At 68.1% G+C, this 20333-nt stretch overlaps 1 protein-coding gene across 2 annotated transcripts in view; it reads right to left on the bottom strand.

Moving 5' to 3' along the window:
• LAMA5 (laminin subunit alpha 5) overlaps positions 1–8948 on the bottom strand; it is a 50688-nt gene extending 41740 nt beyond the window's left edge. The window contains exons 1-2 of one of the 2 annotated variants that reach the window (XM_057701159.1): positions 8639–8948; positions 4231–4383 (exon numbers count right to left, since the gene is read on the bottom strand). In XM_057701159.1, the coding sequence (XP_057557142.1) occupies positions 4231–4383; positions 8639–8920 (435 nt within the window). In that variant the 5' untranslated portion in view covers positions 8921–8948. Of the gene's footprint in view, positions 1–4230; positions 4384–5695; positions 6109–8638 lie in introns of those variants that run through there. The other variant, XM_057701160.1, reaches the window with a different exon arrangement.
• Positions 8949–20333: the final 11385 nt, after the last annotated feature.

The raw sequence follows: 20333 nt of genomic DNA, 5'->3' as shown, positions 1-20333 counted from the left end.
GAGGGTCTCGTGATTCCCACGAGGAGAGATGGGGCCTGTGCCGGCCTGCGGACCCCCCCAGGAGGTCGTCCCGGACCCCCACGCTCTCCTCCCCCAGGGAGCCCAGGGCAAGGGGCCACGTCCGGCCCAGCCCCACACCTTTCCTGGCCGCTGGGCTCTGTAACCAGAGCCTGGCCAGCCTCGGCCACACTTCCTGCCGCTTCCCTGGAGCGACCCCGCTGACCCTCCTGGGGCGCTGGCCACATGGCCGAGCGCCCAGCTGGGCCTGGACAGCCAGGCCAGCCAGGCCAGCGACCGCGACCTCATCACCCAGCGGCCCGGCGGGCTCGCCAGGACCAGGAGGCCTGCCCGGGGAGCCCCAGGCTGGCCAGCTCGGAGGGTGCGAGCCCGGAACCGGGGTGGGCAGGGGAAGCAGCCAGCGTGCCCGGGGCCCTCAGCGAGGCGCAAAGGCCCCGGCGGGTGCTCCCCCCGCCCGCCATCCAGAGGGAAGTGAGGCACAGGCGGCCCGGCCCCGCCGAGCTCGGCCTCTCCCCGACCCTGACGCTGTCTCCCTAGGGCTGCTCGGCCCCTCGTGTGGTGGGGGCGCAGCTGGCACCCTCCCTGCCTCACTGCTGTCCCCCGGGGAAGGCAAACCCCATACCCTGGCATTGCTAGACCCCCAAACTGACACTTTTGCCCTCACACCCGACCCCCAAGCCTACAGCCCACTGCCAGCCCAGCCCCCGCTCTCACCTCCCCACCCGCTCTCCTCCAGCCCTGGCCTCTCAGGGCTGGGACAAAGGGCCGCCCCGCCCAGGGCACAAGGAGGGAGCACAGCCCACAGCCGGAGGGGATGTGCAGGCCGCACCTGCATCTGGGGAATGAGGGCTGCAGCCGCAGGGGAGGGGTGGCTGCTAGGGAGAGCCCCTCCCCCACGGACAGGCCACCAGGGGGTGTCTGGGGGGGGAACCCCCAGAGCCAGCCCCAACTCACCCTGCCCAGCTCCTTAAGACCACCTGGGTACGTGATCAGGTGAGGCTCCGGAGACAGGAGATGGGTAAGAACCTACTGGTCCCTGGGAGACCCCACGCGGGCCACTGCTGGGACTCGGAAAGTGCCCCCTCCGTCACCAGCCGTGGAGCCTTCCTGCCCTGGAGAAGCCCCTTCCGAGGCCGGCACCCTGCAAGGCTCAGACCTATAGCTCGGCTCTCTCAGGTCTGAGGGTTCCTTGCCAAGGTCCACGTGGTGAGCAGGGCAGGAACAAAGGCCTGGACCTCGCCATGCCCTTCCTGGCCAGGACGCTGCTCCTGGGGCCTCGGTTTCTCCATCTGCAAAATGGGGGGAAGAGGGTCCAATGGCCCCCCCCCACTGGGAAGGTCAGAGCAGGATGAGGTGTGACCGGAGGACAGAGGGCTCCCGAGGCACCAGGACAGACGGACGCTGCAGGGACCAGGCCCCACCAGCCCTGGCTCCATCCCCCAGGGGTGAGGAGGAGCTGCACGCAGTGCTCTCTGTTCTCCCCGGGGCAGGAAGTCCTCCTGATGCCCAGGGCCAGCTGCCCCCGCCACCCACCCCGCCCCACGTTCCTGGGGCATCCGCTCCAGATCCGAGAACAAAGGCCCCTGGCAGCCGGCCGCAGTGGGAGTGCCCAGCCCTGCTGCCCGCTCAGCAGCCTTCCTGACCGAAGCCCCAGCCCCACCCCTCGAAGGACGGCCCAGCCCCAAAGCAAGGAACCCCCAGGCCGAGCTAGCTCAGCCAGGCCCCTCCCACTCGGCCCCTCTCCCCATCTGCACCAGGGAGCGTGCTCAGAGGGTCCCGCCCGGCCTGGGGACATCCTCAGTCTGACGGCAGGGCCCCGGCTGTTCCCATCGCCAGACCTGGGGGCACCTGAGGGTGCAGAGCCCAGCGTCCCCGTGAGGGCCAGCAGCACACATCAGGCCCACTCCTCCAAAACGCCTCCCCCCAGTGCTCCAGCCTGCGCCACCTCTGTCCTCCAGAGTCCCCACTTCCCACCCCACGTGGGGCTCCTGCGAACGCAGGACCTGGTCTCTGTCCCCGACCCCCACGAGCAGGGCACCCTGAAGGGACCCAGTCCTCGTGCAGTGGCCCAGGAAGGCACAATGAAAGGGAAGGTGGTGAATGTGGGAGTTTCCTCTGGAATTCCACAGTGGCCCACAAACGTTCCCGGAAAGAGAGCGCTCGCCCCCGGAGCTGGAAACTGGGCACTTCCGCCCCACCCAACTCTAAAGCACACTGGTGGGCACTCCCCGTGCTCCCCAGCCCCCACCCCAACCCAGGCTGGCTGGCCCAACCGAGGCTGCGGCTTTGTTAAGTCAATAAAGCGGGGAAGACAGAGGGGAGGGATGAGCGGATGGGAAGAGGAAAGGGTGGGTGGATGTCGGGTGGGTGGGTGGATGTCGGGTGGTTGGGTGGGTGGGTGGATGTCGGGTGGGTGGATGGATGTTAGGTGGATGGGTGGGTGGGTAGCAAAAAGCAAGGCAGAGTGGGGGCAGGGAGAGAGGAAGAATGGCTCAGTGGATGGGTGAGTCAGTCTCCCCCCAAACAGGGCTGGAAAGGGCCCCTTTCCCATTTGTGTCATTTTACAGTTGGGGAAACTGAGGCTTGGTGAGGCAGGATGTACACACAGTGAAACCCTCTCTCCGGCCCAGGCCCAGTCTAAAAAGCAAACACGCCGCCTGCCTCAGCGTCTCCGGCCCGTTTCACGCGTGTCGGACACCGAGGCTCGGGGGGCCGCAGAACCAGGGGGCGCCGCGTGCCGTCCGAGCTCCTCCCCAGCCCCATCCACTGCCCCTCGGGAGGGCACTGTGGGGTTGTCATGGAGACCAGGCCATTGTGCGCCCAGTGAGGGCTGCTGCCCTGCCCTAGCCTGGCCAGGCTTATCCACAGAGGAAGAGGGACGAGAAGGACCCAGCAGCCCGGCACGAGTTCCCCTGACGACCCTGGGGCAGGCACAGAATCCACTTTCCCCTCCCCTGGGGGCACACAGGGTTGCTGAGGTCCCTCCCAGGCACCGGGGGAAAGGAGAGCACAGGTGCCGTGAAAGCCCAGGGAGCGGAAGGGCAACGGGCCCAGCGCCTCCCAGGCCTGGGCCGGGCAGCACCCCCAGCTCCGGAGCTGCAGGCAGGGCCCACGACGGGCAGCCCCTCCCAGGGCCTCACAGCGAACCTGCGGCCCCCAGGAAACCCCGGGCCACGTACTGGGACTTGAACCGCTTCCCTCACGGCTCACCCGCCCACCAGGCCAGGCCGGCAGGTCTCCAGGTGGCGGGCAAGAGGCCTCCAGTACTGTCCCCCTGAACCTGCCCGCAGGGTTCCCAGCTCCAGCCGGGCTCACAGGAGATGCTCCACCCCCTCTCCTCGGGTGCCCTCAGGACGACCGCGGGATGGGAGCTCAGCACAGAGGAGAGACCCACCAGGTCCCGCCCCGTGACGGTGGCAAAGCCCACCTGGACTCAGGCCTCTGGACCCAAGGTCCAGTGCTCCTTCCCAGGCGCCGTGAGCAGGGAGGGGTGGGGTGTCTAGAAGGGTCCACCTTGCAGCAGGCTGCTTCCAGGCCCGCCTCATCTTCCGGCCCCTCCCCCCGACCCTCCAAGGAGGCCACAGGACTGCGGGCCCATTTCACAGGCCCGGATACCAAGGCCAGGCACCTAACGTCACATGGGGAGTGAGACGCGGCCTGTGTGAGTCTGACCCAGTCCGGGTCCACCAAGGGGGGCTCGTCTGTCACTGGGAGATGCCTCCCCCTCCCCGACCCCCCCGCCTGTGTGGGGGGCCTAGGCAGGAACAGCGAACCCCTCGGTGGCCTCTACAGCACAGGTATCCTAGGAATGTCCACGTCCACAGCCTCCTCTGCATTCCTGAAGGCCCTCCCACTCCCGCCAGCGGAGCCTGGCTCCCTGCAGAGGAATTCCTCAGAGTAAACACCAGGGCTCCAGGCCAGGGGCACCGGGCTCACCGCGTTTCAGCCCCACCTCCGTGCTGTCCCCGCGGCGCCCCTCACCCTAACTCTCCATGTGCCCGCGGGTGAGCCCCCCATCTGGCCCCCACCCCACGCACCACAAGGATGCTGAGAAAACTGACGGAAGGTGCCCACTGCCACGCCTCTGTCGCGCTGGGCCTGCCCCTGGCAGCCTGTCTGCGCCCGTCTGTGCCCAGCCTCCCAAGCTCACTCTGGCTGGAGACTTCGCCTTCCGCGGGGGTCGGGCTGTGGCAGGTGAGAAAGAAACTGTACCTGGCCCAGGTCCAGGGTGACGTTGACCTCGTTGTACTCCAGGCCACGGGACAGCGGCGGACTCTGCCACCAGCGTTCTGTGCCGTCAATGGCATTGCTCGCGGGGTGCGCCCTGTTGCTGTTGGCAGCCGTGCAGATGTCGCAATACTGGCCCTATGGGGGAGGGGCGGTCAGATGGCCGAGAAGGGCCGGGACCCCCTGCCCACGCCACTCACCCTCCCACCCCATCGCGCTGGCCCCACCCCCAATCTGTGGACCCGTGTCTGCCAGTCACTCATTCACGTGGCAAATACAGAGTGCCAACTGCATTCTCAACTTGGGACACGGCTCTTGTGAGAGACGTTCACACCCATCACAGAGGAAACAGGAGAGCAGGGAAGGAGAAGGGCACCCACACAGGTGGGAAAATCACGGCGGGCCTCCCTGAGGAGGTGGCAGCTGAGGCCTACGCCATAAGGGGGGGTGTGCTCCAGGCAGAGGGGCTGGCTGTGCAAAGGCCCTGGGGCAGAAAGAACAAACACGGAGTATACAGCAAGAAGGCCAATGTAGCTGGAGCTGAGGAGATAAGAGACCGGGCAAGGGGCTGGTCAGGGGGTAAGGTTCTCCCCCCCACACCACTGGCCACTGCAGGGGCCTTGAGAAGGGCTTGCACAGGATGCAGCCGGGGTGGGGACCCAGAAAGGGAGGAAGGTGGGGCTACAGACCCAAGGCCCAGGCCTGATGTGTGCCCCGCCCCCAAACCTCCCCGCCAGGCTCTCCCCAGAGCCATCTGGATTAGGGTCTCCAGAGAGGCAGAATGAAGGCGTCCCGGCGGCCTGTGGGGACAGCCCCAGAGTGCAGGCACGTGGATGGCCGGCAGACGAGGCCTGGACCTCCTGGCTCTGCCCCTTCCCAGCCCTGGGCCCGGGCCAGGTCGTGGCCGCGGCTGAGCCTCAGTGCCCCCATCTGAAGAGTGGGGGCAACGCCGGCACCTGCCTCGGCTGCTGGAGGATGAACGGAGCCCAGGCGGGGCCTGGCAGCCGCTTCTGTCATGGCTCAGCCACCTGCCGGGCCCCTGTCCTCTGGGGGGACGGGGGGGGGCCCCCAGCATGGCCCTGGCCTGCTGTCTCCACGGGGGCAGAGCAGGTGCTGGAAGCTTGGGGGGAGGGGCGGGGAGGGGGCAGAGCTGGGCCCTGGCTGCTGGCCTAGTGGAAGCCCAACCCCCCACCCCAGAGGAAACCAGACCTGCTGTCCCTCCGCACACAAAGGCGGCCCTCGGAGACTTGGCATTGATTGAGGCCCGGAGAGGCCGTGTCTGGGAAATGCGGCCACTCCAGCCCTCCCAGCCTCCCAGGGGGCCAGACCTCGTCCTAGGAGTTGGAAGTGGGAGCGTGGGAGATCCCCTGCCCCCACGCCCAGGCCCGGCAGCCACACAGGGCCCCGAGCCCCCACACACACGTGGTGCGCCCCTGCCTCCCCGACACACCTGCCCCCGGCTTCCACAGCGCGCCCGGGATGGCGGGCCAAACGACGGCAGACCCGGCACCGAGCCTCCCATCCAGGGGGCTCCCAGGACCCCTCGTGCTGGGGGCTTTGGGTGACCCCAACTCTACCCTGTTCCCGCCTGGGGCCTTGGCACCCTGATCTCTCGTCCTCCAGCTCAGCTGTCACCTCCTCAGCAGGGTCCCAGAGCTCTAGACCACCCAAGAAGCTGACCTGACAACACCCCCCAGCCCTCCGCTCTATTCCACCACAGGACACTCGGAATTGCCTGGCTATTAGGAATTCTCCATTTACTGCCTCCCTGGGGGCGGGGGGCCCCCCGCACCCGCCTTGCTCTTCACTGCACCCCTGAGGCCGCCACCCAGAGCCGCCACGCAGAGGGGCTGGAGGACCCCCAGAAAAGGGGCACCGTCTGTGCAGCCCACACCACCAGCCTAAATGGTGGTGAGCCCCAAACTGGAACCCGGGCTCTGGCTCCCAGGCCTGTGGGAGCCCCCAGAGGGTGAGCAGAGGAGGGGCTCAGCGAGGCTCACGGAGAGCTGGCATTGACTGAGGCCCAGAGAGGGAGCCCCCTAAGCACGAGCGTGAGAGCTCTCTGGGGCCTGGTGGGGCTGGGCGGCTTCTCGGAGGAGGTCACCCGGGTAGGGCCATCTGGCTGGAGTGGCGGGCCTTCAGAGAAGCCTGCCCTGGTCAAGAGAGCCAAGGGAAGTGCCTGCTCAGGGCCACCCAGAGAAGCAGGGGGAGGGGACGCCACTCCCCACGTGGCCACCGCGGGCTGCTCAGCGACAGCGACGTGCTCCCTGCTGACCTCTCCGCCTGACTTGGGCACACGGCGGCGGATGGGGCTGGGGAAACCAGGCTCCCCCCCGCCCTCCGCAGAGGAGGGTCCAGGCAGGGATGAGGAAGCAAGGAGCAGTGATAAGGACTTCCCCTCCCAGTGAGTCACCACGCTGGCAGCCGACCCCCCGACTTCCCCTGCGGGGCTGCGGCCAGCCCAGAATTCCTCCCGTGCCCACCTGAAGTCACAGGGCCGGGTTCCCAAGGTGCCCTCTGCCTGCCCCACCTGCCCACAGGACCGCCTCGCGCCCACCCCAGGTGGCACGCCCCCAGACAGCTTCTGTCCCATCTCCCCCAGGGGGCCCCTGGGAGCTGCTGGCCGGCAGCCTGGGGCCCCACGTCCTCCCTGACCCACCCACCAAACGGGCTCTTGGGCAGAGCGGTGCGCCCCGCCACTCAGCTCCCGTGTCTGCGGGCAAGGCCCTATCACCAACCCCGCAGGAAGCAGGGCGGTGAGCAGACCCCGTCCCCAAGGAGGACAGGGCAGAGGCTCCAGGGGGCCCAGCGACTTGACCACGGTTGGCCGTCGGTCCCTCTGGCTGGTCTTTCTGCCCCAGCAATGGGGCGATGGCTGAGCGCTGCAGAGTTTCAGAGGGAGTCTCAGCTCTAACTTGCGGGACTGTGAGCTGGGAGGGCAGGGCTGAAGCTCTCACCCAGGGCCCCCTCGCCTGCAACGGCACGGCCCGCTGCCAGTTGCTAAGCGGTGACTGTGGGACAGAGGGTTTCCCAGGTCCCTCAGGCCAAGCTCACAACCTCCAGTGAGGCCGGCCCTCCTGTTGCTCTCATTTTACACATGAGGAGCCTGAGGCTGGGAGGGGAGGCACGCAGCTAAGGAGAAGGCCTCTGACCCCAGGCCACCAGCTCCCGCGCCGCTCCTTTAAGCCCCACCAGGAGGTGATAAACGGCGGCTCCTGCAGCAGCGCCCCCTCAGCGACCCGGGCCAGGCAGCGGGGGGCCTGAAGCCTGCTCTGATGACCCGCAGGATCCCCGCCGAGCATCTAGAAGGGGTGGCGGGGGCTTTGGAGACCCCCGCGCACGCGCCTCCCCTTGACCTGGCCCCCTGGATGTCACCCAGAGGCACTAACCGGCTGCGGTGGGGGCCCAGGTCGGCCCTGCTCACCCCAGCCAGATCCCGGTCTGGCTTTAGAGGCCTCAGCCTCCCCACCTGGAAAGTGGGTTTGAGACCTCCCGCTCAGCTGTGCAGGGCTTCCAGGACGGCACGAGCCCAGAAAGGCGTGTTGAGGAGCCTGAGGGAGGCGACACTGCCGTCCACGCGCTCCGCAGCACCAGGGCCCCCTCACCCCTCCTCACTGCCCCCCACCAGGGTGCGGCAAGGGGAGTGGGCTGGCCCCTCCTTCACCACCCCCCCCCACCCCCGGCACGCTACTCTCCAGCTACCTCCTCCCCTCCCCCAGCCTCTCCTACCCGGAAGGTGGCAAGTCCCTGGAGGCCGAGGCTCAGGTTACAGCAGCCTTGGGGCCCCCAGACGCTCCCTAAGGTTCCGCAGGGGTGGGAGGCTGGGCCCAGCGCGGGTGTCCCCCCAGGCCGAGGGGCTGCCCCTGACTTCAGCGCCCTGTTCCCGTCCGCAGTGAGACATCCCTGCCTTGGCCCCCCTCCCACCTGGAGGGTCCCCCCGACGCCCTGGGCCCGCCGTGGCGCCAGTCGCAGCCCTCTGCGCCGAGCGGGAGCCTCCAGAGCCTAGCCTCTCCCGCCCCCATCCCCGCCGCACCCCGCCGCCGGCAGGTTCCAGCCCGTCCCGGGGGAAGGCGGGGCGCCCCGCCACCCCCATCCCCCCCCCCCCAGGCGGCCGGCCGCGGAGGCCAAGCCCCGCCCCCGCCGGGATCCCGGGACCTGGGGCCGCCGGGGACCGGGCACCCGCCCCGCCCCTCCGGCCCGCCGAACTCGCCCGGTGCCGGCCGCGCCCGGGTCCGCCGCGTCCCGCCTGCCCGCTGGGACGCGCACGGCTCTGGCTGAGCCCGGGGGGCCGAGCGGGGGGGGTCCCGTCCGTCCCCCGAGACGAGGAACCGGGGCGGTCGGGACGGGCGGCGGGGGCCGGAGTCCCGGAGCCCGGGCCCCGGGCGGCGCTCACCTGGATGGTCTGGCTGGGGTCCGCGCCGGCCACGGGGCCCCCCACCAGCTTGCAGTAGAGGTCCTCGGCGGGGCGCGGGGCGCCGCGCGCCGGGGCCTCCTCGCCGCAGGTGGCCGACGCGGCGATGCGGGCGCCCTCGGCCAGGTTGAAGTAGGGCGGGTGCAGGCTGAAGCCGCCGCCCGCCGCCGCCCGCGCCCGCGCCGCGCCCAGCAGCGCCAGCCCGGCCAGCAGCAGCGGCGCGGGGGCCCGGGGAGCGCGGCACCGCGCGCCCAGCTTCGCCATCTTCCCGCTCGGCCGGCGGCGGCGAGGCGGGGGCCCGGCGGGTCTGCGGCGCCCGGCCCGGCCCGGCGCGCTCCGCCCGCGGACGTCAGGCCCCGCCCCGGCCCGCCCGGGCGCCCGAGCCCCGCGCCCCGGGGAGGGGGAGGGGGGGGCGGGGAGGCCGGGGGAGGGGCGGCGGCCGCCTTAACCCTTGGGACCCCGGCCCGGCCGGCCTCCCGGAAGGGCACCTGCTGGCCTCGGGCCGGGCCGCGGCTCCCGGTCCCGGGCGGCCCCCTCGCGCCCTCCGCGCCCCGGCCGCGCCGCCCCGTCCCGCGGCTCCGCTCCTTGTTGCCCCAACGCTGTGGGCACCTCTCGGCGGCCGGGCGCCGCGGCCGGGAGTCGGGCACGCTCGCCCCGGGTCCAGCCCGGCCCGGCCCCACGCGCAACCCCGGGACAGGCAGAGCCGCCCGAGCGACCGCAGCCTGGGAGCCGGGCCGCTGGGGTGCCCCGGGGTTCAGGGGGTTGAACTCCGGCGCGCAGCGCAGCCTCGCCGCCTCTCCCCGGCGGCTCTCGGTTTTTCACCCCTCATGCTGGCCCCCGTATCTGCCCCATCCAGCAGGTGTGCGCCAAGGTGCGCTGTCCGCTGTGAGTGGCGGTGGGAAGGGGCCCCGGAGGGAATCTAATCTGCAGAGGGACGGGGAGTCCCTGATTGCAGGACTGCATGCTTCCCTGGGGGGGCCCAGGTCAGACTCAACCCCACCTGCCTCCTGCCTCCCCAAGGTTTGGCTTAAGAATGCTCGAAAATAGGGAGCTGGATCCGGAGAGGCAGGACCCATGGAGCTCCGTGAGTGCCAGGAGGACACCTCTTGAGCACCTGCTTTGAGGGGGTAGGCCCACCCTTGCGCCTAGGGTCCCTTGCTGTGCGGCACTGTGGGCCCCACCACCTCTGTCTGCCAGTTAAACCCTCCCACTCAGGCAGGCGGCCCAGGGCACTGGGGAAATGGGATGGGGGAAATGGAATTGGACGTAGAGGCCTGAGCTGAGGTTGTGTCCCAGCTGTTTCTGTGTTTGGGTGGCTTCGGCCACTGGGTCTCCTCCCCTCCGGCTCTTGGCCCGAATCGGCCTCAAGGGAAGCCCTGATGAGGCGGGCGCAGCTGCCGGGCTGGCAGCTACCCCCCCCCCCCCACCGTCTATGAGCCAGGCCGCCGGGTGTCTGTCCCGCGTGAGACCCCCTGCACAGTCCTGGGGAGCCAACTAAGTGCGAGGGGTGGCAGCCAGCTGGTCCTGGCGGGGGTCCTGCCCCAGCAGCTGTTTTCTGAAGGTTGCACCACTGGCCACATCTTCCCGGCTGTCCCTGGCCTCCTGCAAGTCCTGAATCCCTAGGGGCTGGACGGCTGCTTCTCTTTAGAGTTGAGAAATAGGCAGTGGGATGGTCCTCCCTCTCCTCTCCCCTCCCCTGCCCTCCCCTCTTCCTCTGCTCCTGGGCAATTCCCTAACTCCACCTGGGGGAGGGGGAGAAGCTCTGCGAGGGGGAGGGGCTGGCCTGGATGGGGGGAGGGGCGGGAGGACAGGCAGGAATCCGGAGTACCCGCAGCCCGGCCAGCTCACCAGCTAATCTATGATCCTTGGGATGAACCGGCAGAGAGCTGCCCCTGGGCACTAGCAGCGTTTCCCCACCCCGCCCTCCCTACTGCCCAGAGGTCCCCCAGACACACACATCACAGCAGCGCACTCTGACCCCTGGCAGCCCCTTGACAGCTGGGGACCTGGCAGCCTGGGGGCTGGGGCTGGAAACCTCCCCCCTCCACACCCCCCAGGTCGGCTTCCCAACTCCTGTGGAGGGGCCCGCGGGGAGAGGTGAGGGGTGGGAGCCCCCCGAGCCTCCTAGCGACCAGGCTTCCGCTGTCCCCAGGCCTCCACTGTCCGAGGGCACAGAGCAGGCATGAGGGAGGGGCTGCTGCCGGAGAATGCGCTGAGTCAGCCGAGCATCCAGCGCGGGGAGGGTTCATCCTGGGCGAGCTACTTCCCAGCAGACAGCTGCCCCCAGCAACTGGTGGCCCGGGCGTGGGGGGGCGGGGTGAAGTGGGCAGAGGAGGATGTGGTGAAAGGGGCTGGGTGAGGGGCCCACCTGTCCCCACCCTGTGCCAGCTTATGTGCCCAGCTGGGGCAGGAGCAGGGCGGCGTGGAGGATGGAGGTATTATTCTAGCCGGGCTACAGGCTGGCCTCTTGCCGGGTGCGGTTCTCGGGGAAGGCCATCGCGTCGGCAGGGAGGGGGATGGAGGCCCCTCTCTGCCCACCTTCACGCCTGCTGCCCACGTCACACTCCAGCCCGTCATTTCCAAACGGCCCAGCGAGTGTGTCTCCCATCGTGCTCTGACTCCTGGGCCTCCCAGCTACCTTTCCTACTTAGGAATTAGGAAACAGAGGGTCAGTTTCCAAGGTCCAGGGGTCAGTCAAGAGCATGTGGTCAGCAAGGGGGAAGGAGCTGGACGGTCACTCATCTTCTTCTCCCGCATGTACTGGGCATCTGTGGGGTACGGGTCCCTCATGCAGTGCCCCCCTCCCCTGGGGCAGTCTCCTGTCCTAAATCCACAGCCCCGGAGGTGGGGGGTGGCTGGGGTCAGCTCACGGGGGAGGGGCTCGGAGGCAGCCTGACAGCCACTGTCCTGCCAGGCTCCGGCCACGCTGCTCGGGGTGACCCCCCAGCCCAGAGCTCCTCCCCACCCAGCCCCAGGGTAACAGGAGCCCTGGGACCTGCGGGAGGTCGGACACAGGTGGTGGCCTGAGGGGGGAAGAGGTGCTCCTGGGCCTGGGTAGGGGGTGTCAGGCCGATTCCCCCAAGCCCTGGGGAATGGCCCCTGTGGGTGTGGCCTGGGCCAGGGGAGCCTGCCCTCAGGACAGCACCTCTCACCTGAGCGGCTACCCTGACGCTAATGGCATCCCCAGGAGCCCCTGCTGAGTCCCATCTGCAGGGCAGCTGTGGGGACCAGCAGGCCAGGCCACGGCCCACCTGCTTCAGCCAGAGCCGTGACCACAGCCTCTGCAGTAGCAGCTGCGTGGGGCACCCCTCGCAACGCTCACGTCGCATCCTCGTGTCACGATCAGGAACAGAGGACTGTGCGTGACTGTCTGTCCCGGAGCCCAGCTCTTGCACGGGGCGGGGGCGGGGGGGCCGCTCCCTTGGGAGAAGCTGCACGTCGAAGGGGAAACCCGGAGCTCTCTGCTCCTGACGGGAGCGTTTGTCTCGGCAGGAAGAGGTTTCGGGAGAAGCTAGGCTGTGGTTTGGAATATCTGAGGCTGCATTCCCTCCCCCAGGGCTGCTCTGATGCCTTCCAGGGAGCCCAGCTGGTGAGAACGTGTCCCTGTCCATCTGTCTGTCTGTCTGTCCGTCTATCCATGAGGCAGGCAGTGAAGCTGATGCTGGTGGCCTGGCAGCCCCGGCCTGGCCCAGTCCTGTGGGGGTGGGGTGGGGAGGGAGGACGCAGAGCCGCTGGGCACCCTGAGGCCCCACAGCTGAGAGGATGCCTCATTAGGAGGTTGTAAACCCAGCAGATCTGGGGCTGGGAGAGCTCCCGGCCTCTGGGCCATTGCTCAGCCCAGAGCCCTCCCCTGGCCTTGGGCTGGCACGGTCCGTGGGAAGGGCTGGAGGCCGGAGGGCAGAGGACAGGCCTCCATGAGCTGAACGGGCACCAGCGGGCTGGGGCCGGGCCGGAGTCCCAGCATTCCCGGCTGCGGAGGGTCTGGGGACAGCCCCCTTGATGCTCTGGAAGAAGTGTTGTCTCCCAGCTGGGCCGCCTCTGGGCCCATCCAGGCCTCCAGCGTGTGGCCTCTGGGAAACACTGGAGGCCGCCAGGTTTTGGGCTGATCCCAGCGAGGAACGGATGAGTTTGACCCCCGTGCTGCCCAGCCAAGGCCCTTGTCTGGGAGCCTCTAAGCCCGGAGCCGGAGGGTCCACCTCTGCCTGCTGTGTGCCCAGTTCGCAGGCCAACCCCCAGGGTGCCCACTGGCCTGGGCTGGCCAGCCCCCAGGTCCTGGGCTCTCCACAGGTCACCTCCTTCCTAACTGGCGTCCTAGACGGGCAAGCCTGGCCCTATAAAAAGCACATGAGGGACTTCCCTGGTGGCACAGTGGTTAAGAATCCGCCTGCCAATGCAGGTTTGCTCCCTGGTCCGGGAAGCTCCCACATGCCATGGAGCAACTAAGCCCGTGCACCACAACTACCAAGCCTGCGCTCTAGAGCCCACGAGCCAGAACTGTTGAGCCCATGAACCAGAACTACTGAAGCTCACGTGCCTAGAGCCCGTGCTCTGCAACAGAAGCCACTGCAATGAGAAACCTGCGCACCGCAACGAAGCGTGGCCCCCGTTTGCCACAACTAGAGAAAGCCTGCACACAGCAACGAAGACCCAATGCAGCCAAAATAAGTAAGTAAATAAATTTATTAGAAAAAAAAAGCATGTGAACCCCGGGATGCTCAGAAATGTGGGGCTTTGTGACTCTCCATGGGGTGGTCAAGGTGCTGTCGATGAGCAGAGAGCCCTGCCCTGGCAGGACTCCAGGGTCCGGGGGTCCAGCTTGGCCCCCACCCCCTGTGGCCTCAGCATCTCCAGCTGAGTGCAGGGGCACCCCCGCCCCGCTGACGTGGGGACGCCAGGCTTTGTGATGTATGCCACGAGCTGGAAGGAAGCAGGAGCTGGAAGGAAGCAGGCCGGTCACCTTGTGGGCTGGAACCCTTACAATCACAGCTACGGTGCCAGGTGCCTGCGGGGCCTGGGCCCTGGGCTGGCACGTGTGCCTCACCCCATGTCCTCCCAGGCCAACCTGGCTGCTGCTTGTCTCATGATACAAGCCAGAGCCCTCACCGCAGCCCCCAGGCCCTGTGGAGCCTCCCAGCTCCGCCCGCCTGCCTGGCCAGTCCGCAGAGCCTCCAGCCTTCCCTCCCCCACCATCTCATGGGGACTTTGGCCTTATTCCCTCTGCCCAGGACACAACAGAGCCCCTGCCCCTTTGTCTGACCGCCTGGGCCTCGAGGCACCGCCCCAGAGCCGGCAGGTATGCGCCTGGCCTGCTTTCTCGGCCGCAGCTGCGTTCATTTCATTACAGCCAAGCTCACCTGCGCGCTGCCTGTCCATCTTGCCACATCCCCAGGCCTGGCGAGGAGGAGGCGCCCGGAGAGTGCCCGCTGCTTGGAGGAACGGCCTCTAGGCTTTACCCCCCGCAGGTCGGTCCAGGCTGTGAAGGGCCCTGCGACTTTGGCAGGGGTTTGGAGGAAGCTGCCCTGCGGTGGCCCAGGCCCCTTCCTGGCCCAGGGTCGGCAAGCTGGAAGGAGAGGCAGCGCCTGCCGCGGAAAGGGGTGTAGGGAGGGGCTGCCGTCCGTGATGGGCCCCGGTGTCTGCATCCTTGCAAGACATCACCCCCTCCCTGGCTCACCAGACACCCCCCTGGACCCAACCCTGGGGTAAACCTCAGCAACACATCTCAGGCCCCAGCCTCGGGGGAGGGGGTGGGCTGGGGAGGGGGCCTGGGACCTCCCTGGAGATGTACCATCTCCAGAGAGCAAAGGCAGGGGCTGGTTCAGTAGTGAGGTTGCTCTTAGGACCCCAGACCCAGGCACCTCCCTTGAGGAAGGACCCCATCAGGGTACCTCCCAGCATTTTGCTAGGGTGTGAAATTGGGGGTCCAGGCCTCTTGATCCCAGATGTGTGGGGAGCACGTGGGGCGACCCCGGAAGAAGGCAGTGCTAGAGTTTACATCCGTCACTGAACCGCCCACCCCCACCCCCCACCGCCCAGGACCGCGGCGTCCACATCGGACACCCGTGCGGCCAACGTCTGTGCAGCGTCATTTTTTATCCTATTTGGTCTTTGGTCCCTAGTACGCCCCCACCCCCACGCTCACCACCTCCCTGCTCTGTACTGGGACTAGGCAGCCCTGGAGGAAACAGGTGGGGGCGCGGGGGGCTCCCGGGGGCCCAGGGTTCCCCGACCTCCTCCCTCACAGGACCCATCTCCAGCAGACCCCCTCCCCCACCTCCGTCCCTGGGGGCCCGGCCAAGCTCTGGTTCCCGCGGGGTGAGGGCTCTGCAGCTTCTCTGAGAGGTGCCCACAGACGCCCTTATATGGCCAGGAAGCCTCGCTGCCCAGGAGGAATCTGATCCCACGGGAAGGGCAGGGATGCAGGGCTGTGCCCTGGGCCGGAGCAGGCCCACCTCTGGGAGTGGCTCAAACGGCCCCAGCCTCCTGGGCCCACAGTTCCCTAATTTGGGACATCTGGTTGGGGGCCCTGTGATGAACCCGGGGGGTCGGCCACCCTGGCAAGAGCGGCGAGATTTGAGGTCAGCCTGCCCCTCCCGGCGCCACCCAAACCACACCAGGTATAGCCCTCTCCCTGCCTGCGGGGCCCGGGGCCAGCAGCCCCCGCTCTGGCCTTGACCAGCCAGGCCACTGGCCCTCCGCCCCCGGGACGGGCCCCGCCCGGCATCAGCACCCCCAGCCCCAGCGCCGGGCAGCACGGGCGCCCCGGCACCTGCGGACTAGCCTCCCTGCCCTGCCGCCCCCTCCTCCGCCCTCCGTCTCTCCCTCCACCACCCCCGCCTCTCCCTCTCTGACCGGCTCCCTCTCTGGGCTTCTCATCCTCTCGCGGCCCTCTCTCTCTTTCCCTCTGTCTCTCTTCCTCCCGCCGGCTGCCCTGGACCTGCCGAGCTCCGCAGCCCTCAGGCACCCCCTCCCCCACGTCTCCTGGGGCCTTAGGAGAAGCAGGGCCTGTCTGCCCACCTGGGACGCTCTGGCCGCAGGGTCCTGCTGGAGTGGGCTGGCTGCTGGGGACACAGCTCTCTCGGGCCCCTCAGCCGCCACACGGCCCTGAGACGCGGCACGTGGAGGCGGCATCGGCCTCGTCCGGGGGGCACCGCCGTCCGCTGCCCCAGGCCACAGGCAGGGGGGACAAGGGCCCACACGGCACCCCGTGCAGCCGTTCCTCAGGCGCGCGTGGGAGGCGGGGGCCTCGTCGCCCTGCCGTCCAGGTGAGCAGAGGCTGTGGGGCCTCCCCGACCAGATGCCCGGGGCCAGGGCGCGGGCCCCGGCCCCTTGCCGTGTGCGTGCACCTCGCCAGCAGGTTCTCGGGGACACTGAGGCTCGGTGCTGCTGCTGCGGGCCGGGCCGGGCGCTCAGGCAACATGGGGAGGGGTCAACAGCGGTGTGTCTGTCCAGGACGTGCTCCGAGGGCCTGCAGCAGAAGGTCAAGGGCTGCCAGGCCACCAGGCCCGGGGGAGGGGGAGGAGGCCTGGGGCAGCAGCTGCGCCGCCGGTCCTCTGTGGTCCGGGCTGGCACGTCCCCTGGGCTGGCAGGAGCCCGGACGTCTCTGCCAGCGCCAAGTAGGAGGGGCGAGGTGGGGCCCTCGGGAGCCGTGGCCGGGATGCCGCCCGGGGCCTGAGACCCACCCACTCTGGGTCCCTCCTCTCTGTCCCCTCAGGTGGCTTTTCAGAGGCAAGTTGCCTTGTCGTGTCTCAAGCTGCCCTTGCCTCCTTGTTGCCTTCGGCATTCCCGCCTCCCTGTCCTCCTGACAAATGCTGAGTGCCCCCTTGCACCACAGGACCTTTGCACAAGCCACACCTGCCACCAGGAATCCTCTCACGCCCAGCTCTGGGCCCACCCTACAGCGCCCAGCTCTGGGGGTACGTTCTTCCTTCCCTCATTCAACAACTATTTAATATTCTTATTTATTTCATTTCATCTTATTATTATTTATTTTACATCCCGGGCCCCGTGCTGAGCAGGTGCCGGGCAGTCGTGGCGGGTTGCCAGGACACCTGGGCCCCGTTGCCTGCTCCTCTCCTGCGGCCTGAGGGCCAGAGCGCAGAGTGAAGGCATCAGACAGTGACAAGTGCAGGGGAGCATGCTGGGGGTCGGGTCCCTGCTGCCGCTGGTGGGGACGCAGCCGGTGCGGCCGTGGGACTGGCCTGGTGCTCCCCGGCAGACGAAACACGGCGTCCCTGTGGGCCCACAGCCCCATGCCTGGGGACACGGCCACACAAAGCCCGTCCACGAAGGTCTGTGGGAGCGCTTTGCACAGCAGCCGCCAGTGGGTGAGCGAGAGGGAGGGGCCCAGGCACTCGGGCGCCCGGCAGGGCCACACCCGCCACCACACCAGGCCTGCGTGGCCGGCTCTGTGAAGAAGCTGCTGGAACCAGGAGCCGGCAGTTTGGGGCCCACCGGGGCCTCTGGCCTCTCCCAGGTGCGGGAGGGGCGGGGAGGCTGAGCAGGCAGAGCTCGGCCGAGGCGGGCGTGGGTGCCGGCAGGTGGCGATGCCAGAGGCAGGGTCACCTCTGGGTGCTGGGCCACACTCGCCAGCTGCTCCCGGGCTTCCCACGAGCGCTGGGGAGGCACAGGCCCACGTTTAGGGCTGCGGGGAACCCAAGACACTCAACCCTAAACAGGAGACGGACTCACCCCGTCTCCCCTGAGCGCCCGCGGGGCCCTCGGTCACATGTAGGTCAGCCTGCAGGCTCGTGCCTCAGGGCCTGGCTGCGAAACCCAAGCCCCGGGGCTCCCCCAGGGCCACCAGTGCTCCAAATGCCAGTGACACGCCAACTGCTTCCATCTCCTGTCACCCCAATTTCATAAGAGGAGGCCTGAGAGTATGGAAATGTGGGGGGCGCGGAGGGACCACCGGCTGGGCTCCCATCCCGCCCACCCAGGGCTCCGTCCTGGCTGGTGGGGAAGAGAGCGATGGGCCGGCCGAGGAGGTCCCCTGAGGCCCCCTGCTGGGGCCTCCCCCGCCCGTGTGGAGACGTATGGGTGGTGGGTGGGCTCAGCTCCAGGCCTCTGTTTGCCTCAGGTTTCAAAATTTACAAAACATTTGTGCTGGGCTCTTGCGGGGAGATAGCTCCTAGAAGAATGCAAACACAGGAGACATGCAAGGCTTGTGCTGGGCTCCGGCGGCGGCGGGGTCTCCTGGGAGCCCAGTCTCCCTGTCGGAGGGGCTCTGGGGTTCTGTGCCTGGTTCCCCCGGGGGTCGGCAGTGAGGGAGGTGAAGGCTGGGAGTTGAGCGTCGTCCCTCCCTCGGAGCCTGGTCTCCTGTTGCCTCTGTGCTCCTTCCGGGGCTTGCTGTGTGACCTCAGGTCAGAGGCACGACCTCTCTGGGCCCTGGGCCAATGGGGCTACTCGGTCCTCTGGCCTGTCTTTGACCCCAGTCCCTCGGTGCCACTGTGTCTCTGTGCCACACACCGGGGGCTTCAGGGAGCGGCCGTTTGGGGCCCTCGTGCTGGTGCTGAGCAGGTACCTGATCTCATGCCCACAGAAGCCCATTTCACAGACAGGAGGCTGGAGATCAGAGAGGCTACGTGGTCGCTGCCTGTCTCCAGTGCTGTGACCCCCCCCCCCCCCCCCCCCCCCCCCCCCCCCCGGCGCTGTGCACCCGGCCTCCGGTCGGGGTCAGGAGGCTGTCTGGGCCCTGCAGGAGGCTGGTGCAGGCCGCCTTCAGGGCCTCCCTATCTCCACCCCCATCTCCACCGGAATGCGGAAGCCCCCATCCCCTGCCCACCCCGGGGGAGAAAGGTGGACCAGGCTACTGGGAGCAGGGAGCCTGGGAGGAGGGGTGGGGAAGAGGCCGCCCTCCACCTTCCGGAATCCCTGGCCTGGCACCAGATCCCGGCCTGCCTCTGCCTCCCCCAGCAGAGAGCGAGACCCCGTCTTCCTCTCTGCAGGCTGCAGGGGCTCAGGATGACCAAGGTGAAGGGGTGACACCTCCCAGGACTGGTCCTTGCGTGACAGTGTCCCTTCCTCAGAGAGCCCTTCCCTGACCTACGGCCCCCTCAGATGGGCCATTGCCCTTCGAAGCCCTAGATCACGCCCCCTGGCATCCTGGGCCGGACGTCTCCCTGCAGGGTCCTCCTGGGTGCTGTGGGGTGTTGAGCAGCATGTCTGGTCTCCACCCACGAGTGGCCAGTAGCACCCTCCCCTCTCCCAGCCGTGACAGCCAGCACTGCCATGTGTCCTGGGGGGAACTGGCCCTGATGAGACCTACAGCCCGGGACCTTCCTGAGATGAGACGCTTATGGTCCTCTTCCCCAGGCCAGGAGCTCCCTGGGGACAGGGATCACCCGTCCTGAGCGCTGCAGAGCCCAGTGCCCGCCCGGGGGCCCAGGATCACCTCCAGCCCCGCACAGCCACCTGCATGAGGTCATAGCAGGTGGGGGGGCGCACCACCTGGTTGGGCCCTGCCAGACATCCCAGAGCCTCAGAGTCCCAGAGTGTCTGCAGGGCTGGGTGGGGAGAGGAGAAGCCGCCCAGAGCCCAGACAAGCCCGGGCCAGGCCCACTCACCGGGGGCAGGAATTTGGATTCCGTCACTCTGCACCTGGGCTTTCCAGGCCCACAAACCTCTGCCTCTGGGCGTGTTTCTGCGGCTGCCGACCTGCCCGGCTGCCTGCTCAGAGGCTGGGCTGGGCCCTGGCGGCAGCCCTGTCCTCGCACGGGCCCGAGGGCCTTCCTCTCTAGGCCATCCCAGGCCCCCAGCTGGTGTCCCCGGGGCACAGCAGGGAGATGAGGGGCCTCCAGACTGCAGCTTCTGAGTGCACCACGTCTGAAAGCCCACCAGTCACCTTCCTCAGCTTGGGGTGGGGCGGGGAGGGGTGAGTCTGGTTGAGGGGTCCTCTCCTCCAGCACAAGGGCCCATCCTGGCTGCGCCATATCCCATCCATCCACCCCGCCCCGCGCCCTGGCTCTGTGACCCCTGGGGAGCCACTTCCTCTCCCTTGGCCTCAGTTTCCTGCTCTGTAAAGTGGGCTCATAACTGCACCTGCTCACAGGATGGCCACAGGGCCTCCGTGGGGCCTGGACCAGGTGCGGGGCCAGCGGTCAGCACCCTCCCGAGGAGGCGGCAGCTCTCAGGCTCAGTTTGCAGGCGGGGAGAGCGCGCCTGCTGGGAAGGCCGTGACTCCCTGAACTCGGCCGCACGGCAGCTGACGCTGGGGATGCCTGGCGTGTGCCGTGCTGGGGACCTGCACATGCTGCTCGTTCCTCCGAGGGCAGGACGAGCCGGTAAAAGGTCACCTCCCAGACAGACAGACAGACCGCAGTACCCCTTTCCACTGCAGAGAACAGCAGCAAAGGGGTGGGTGGAAGCGTGGTCTTTCCCTCCCTGGGTTTGTGCCCGCCCCCAGGTGTACAAGGCCCCTGGCTGCCCCGTCCTGTTGAACCCTCACCTCCACCCACGGGGGAAGGGAAAACAGCTTCGACCTTCCAATGGGGAAACCGAGGCTCAGAAAGGAGGGGGGGGACTTCCCTGGCAGTCCAGTGCTTAGGACTTCATCTTCCAGTGTAGGGGGTGTGGGTTTGCTCCCTGACTGGGGGAGTTAAGATCCCACATACCTTGCAGCCCCAAACCCCAAACATAAAACAGAAGCAACATTGTAACAAATTCAACAAAGTCTTTAAAA

Source organism: Hippopotamus amphibius, chromosome 12 (genome assembly GCF_030028045.1).
Source record: "Hippopotamus amphibius kiboko isolate mHipAmp2 chromosome 12, mHipAmp2.hap2, whole genome shotgun sequence".
Lineage (NCBI taxonomy): Eukaryota > Metazoa > Chordata > Mammalia > Artiodactyla > Hippopotamidae > Hippopotamus > Hippopotamus amphibius.
The sequence above is the reverse complement of the archived record's forward strand: the minus strand, read 5'-3'. Positions and strand labels throughout refer to the sequence as shown.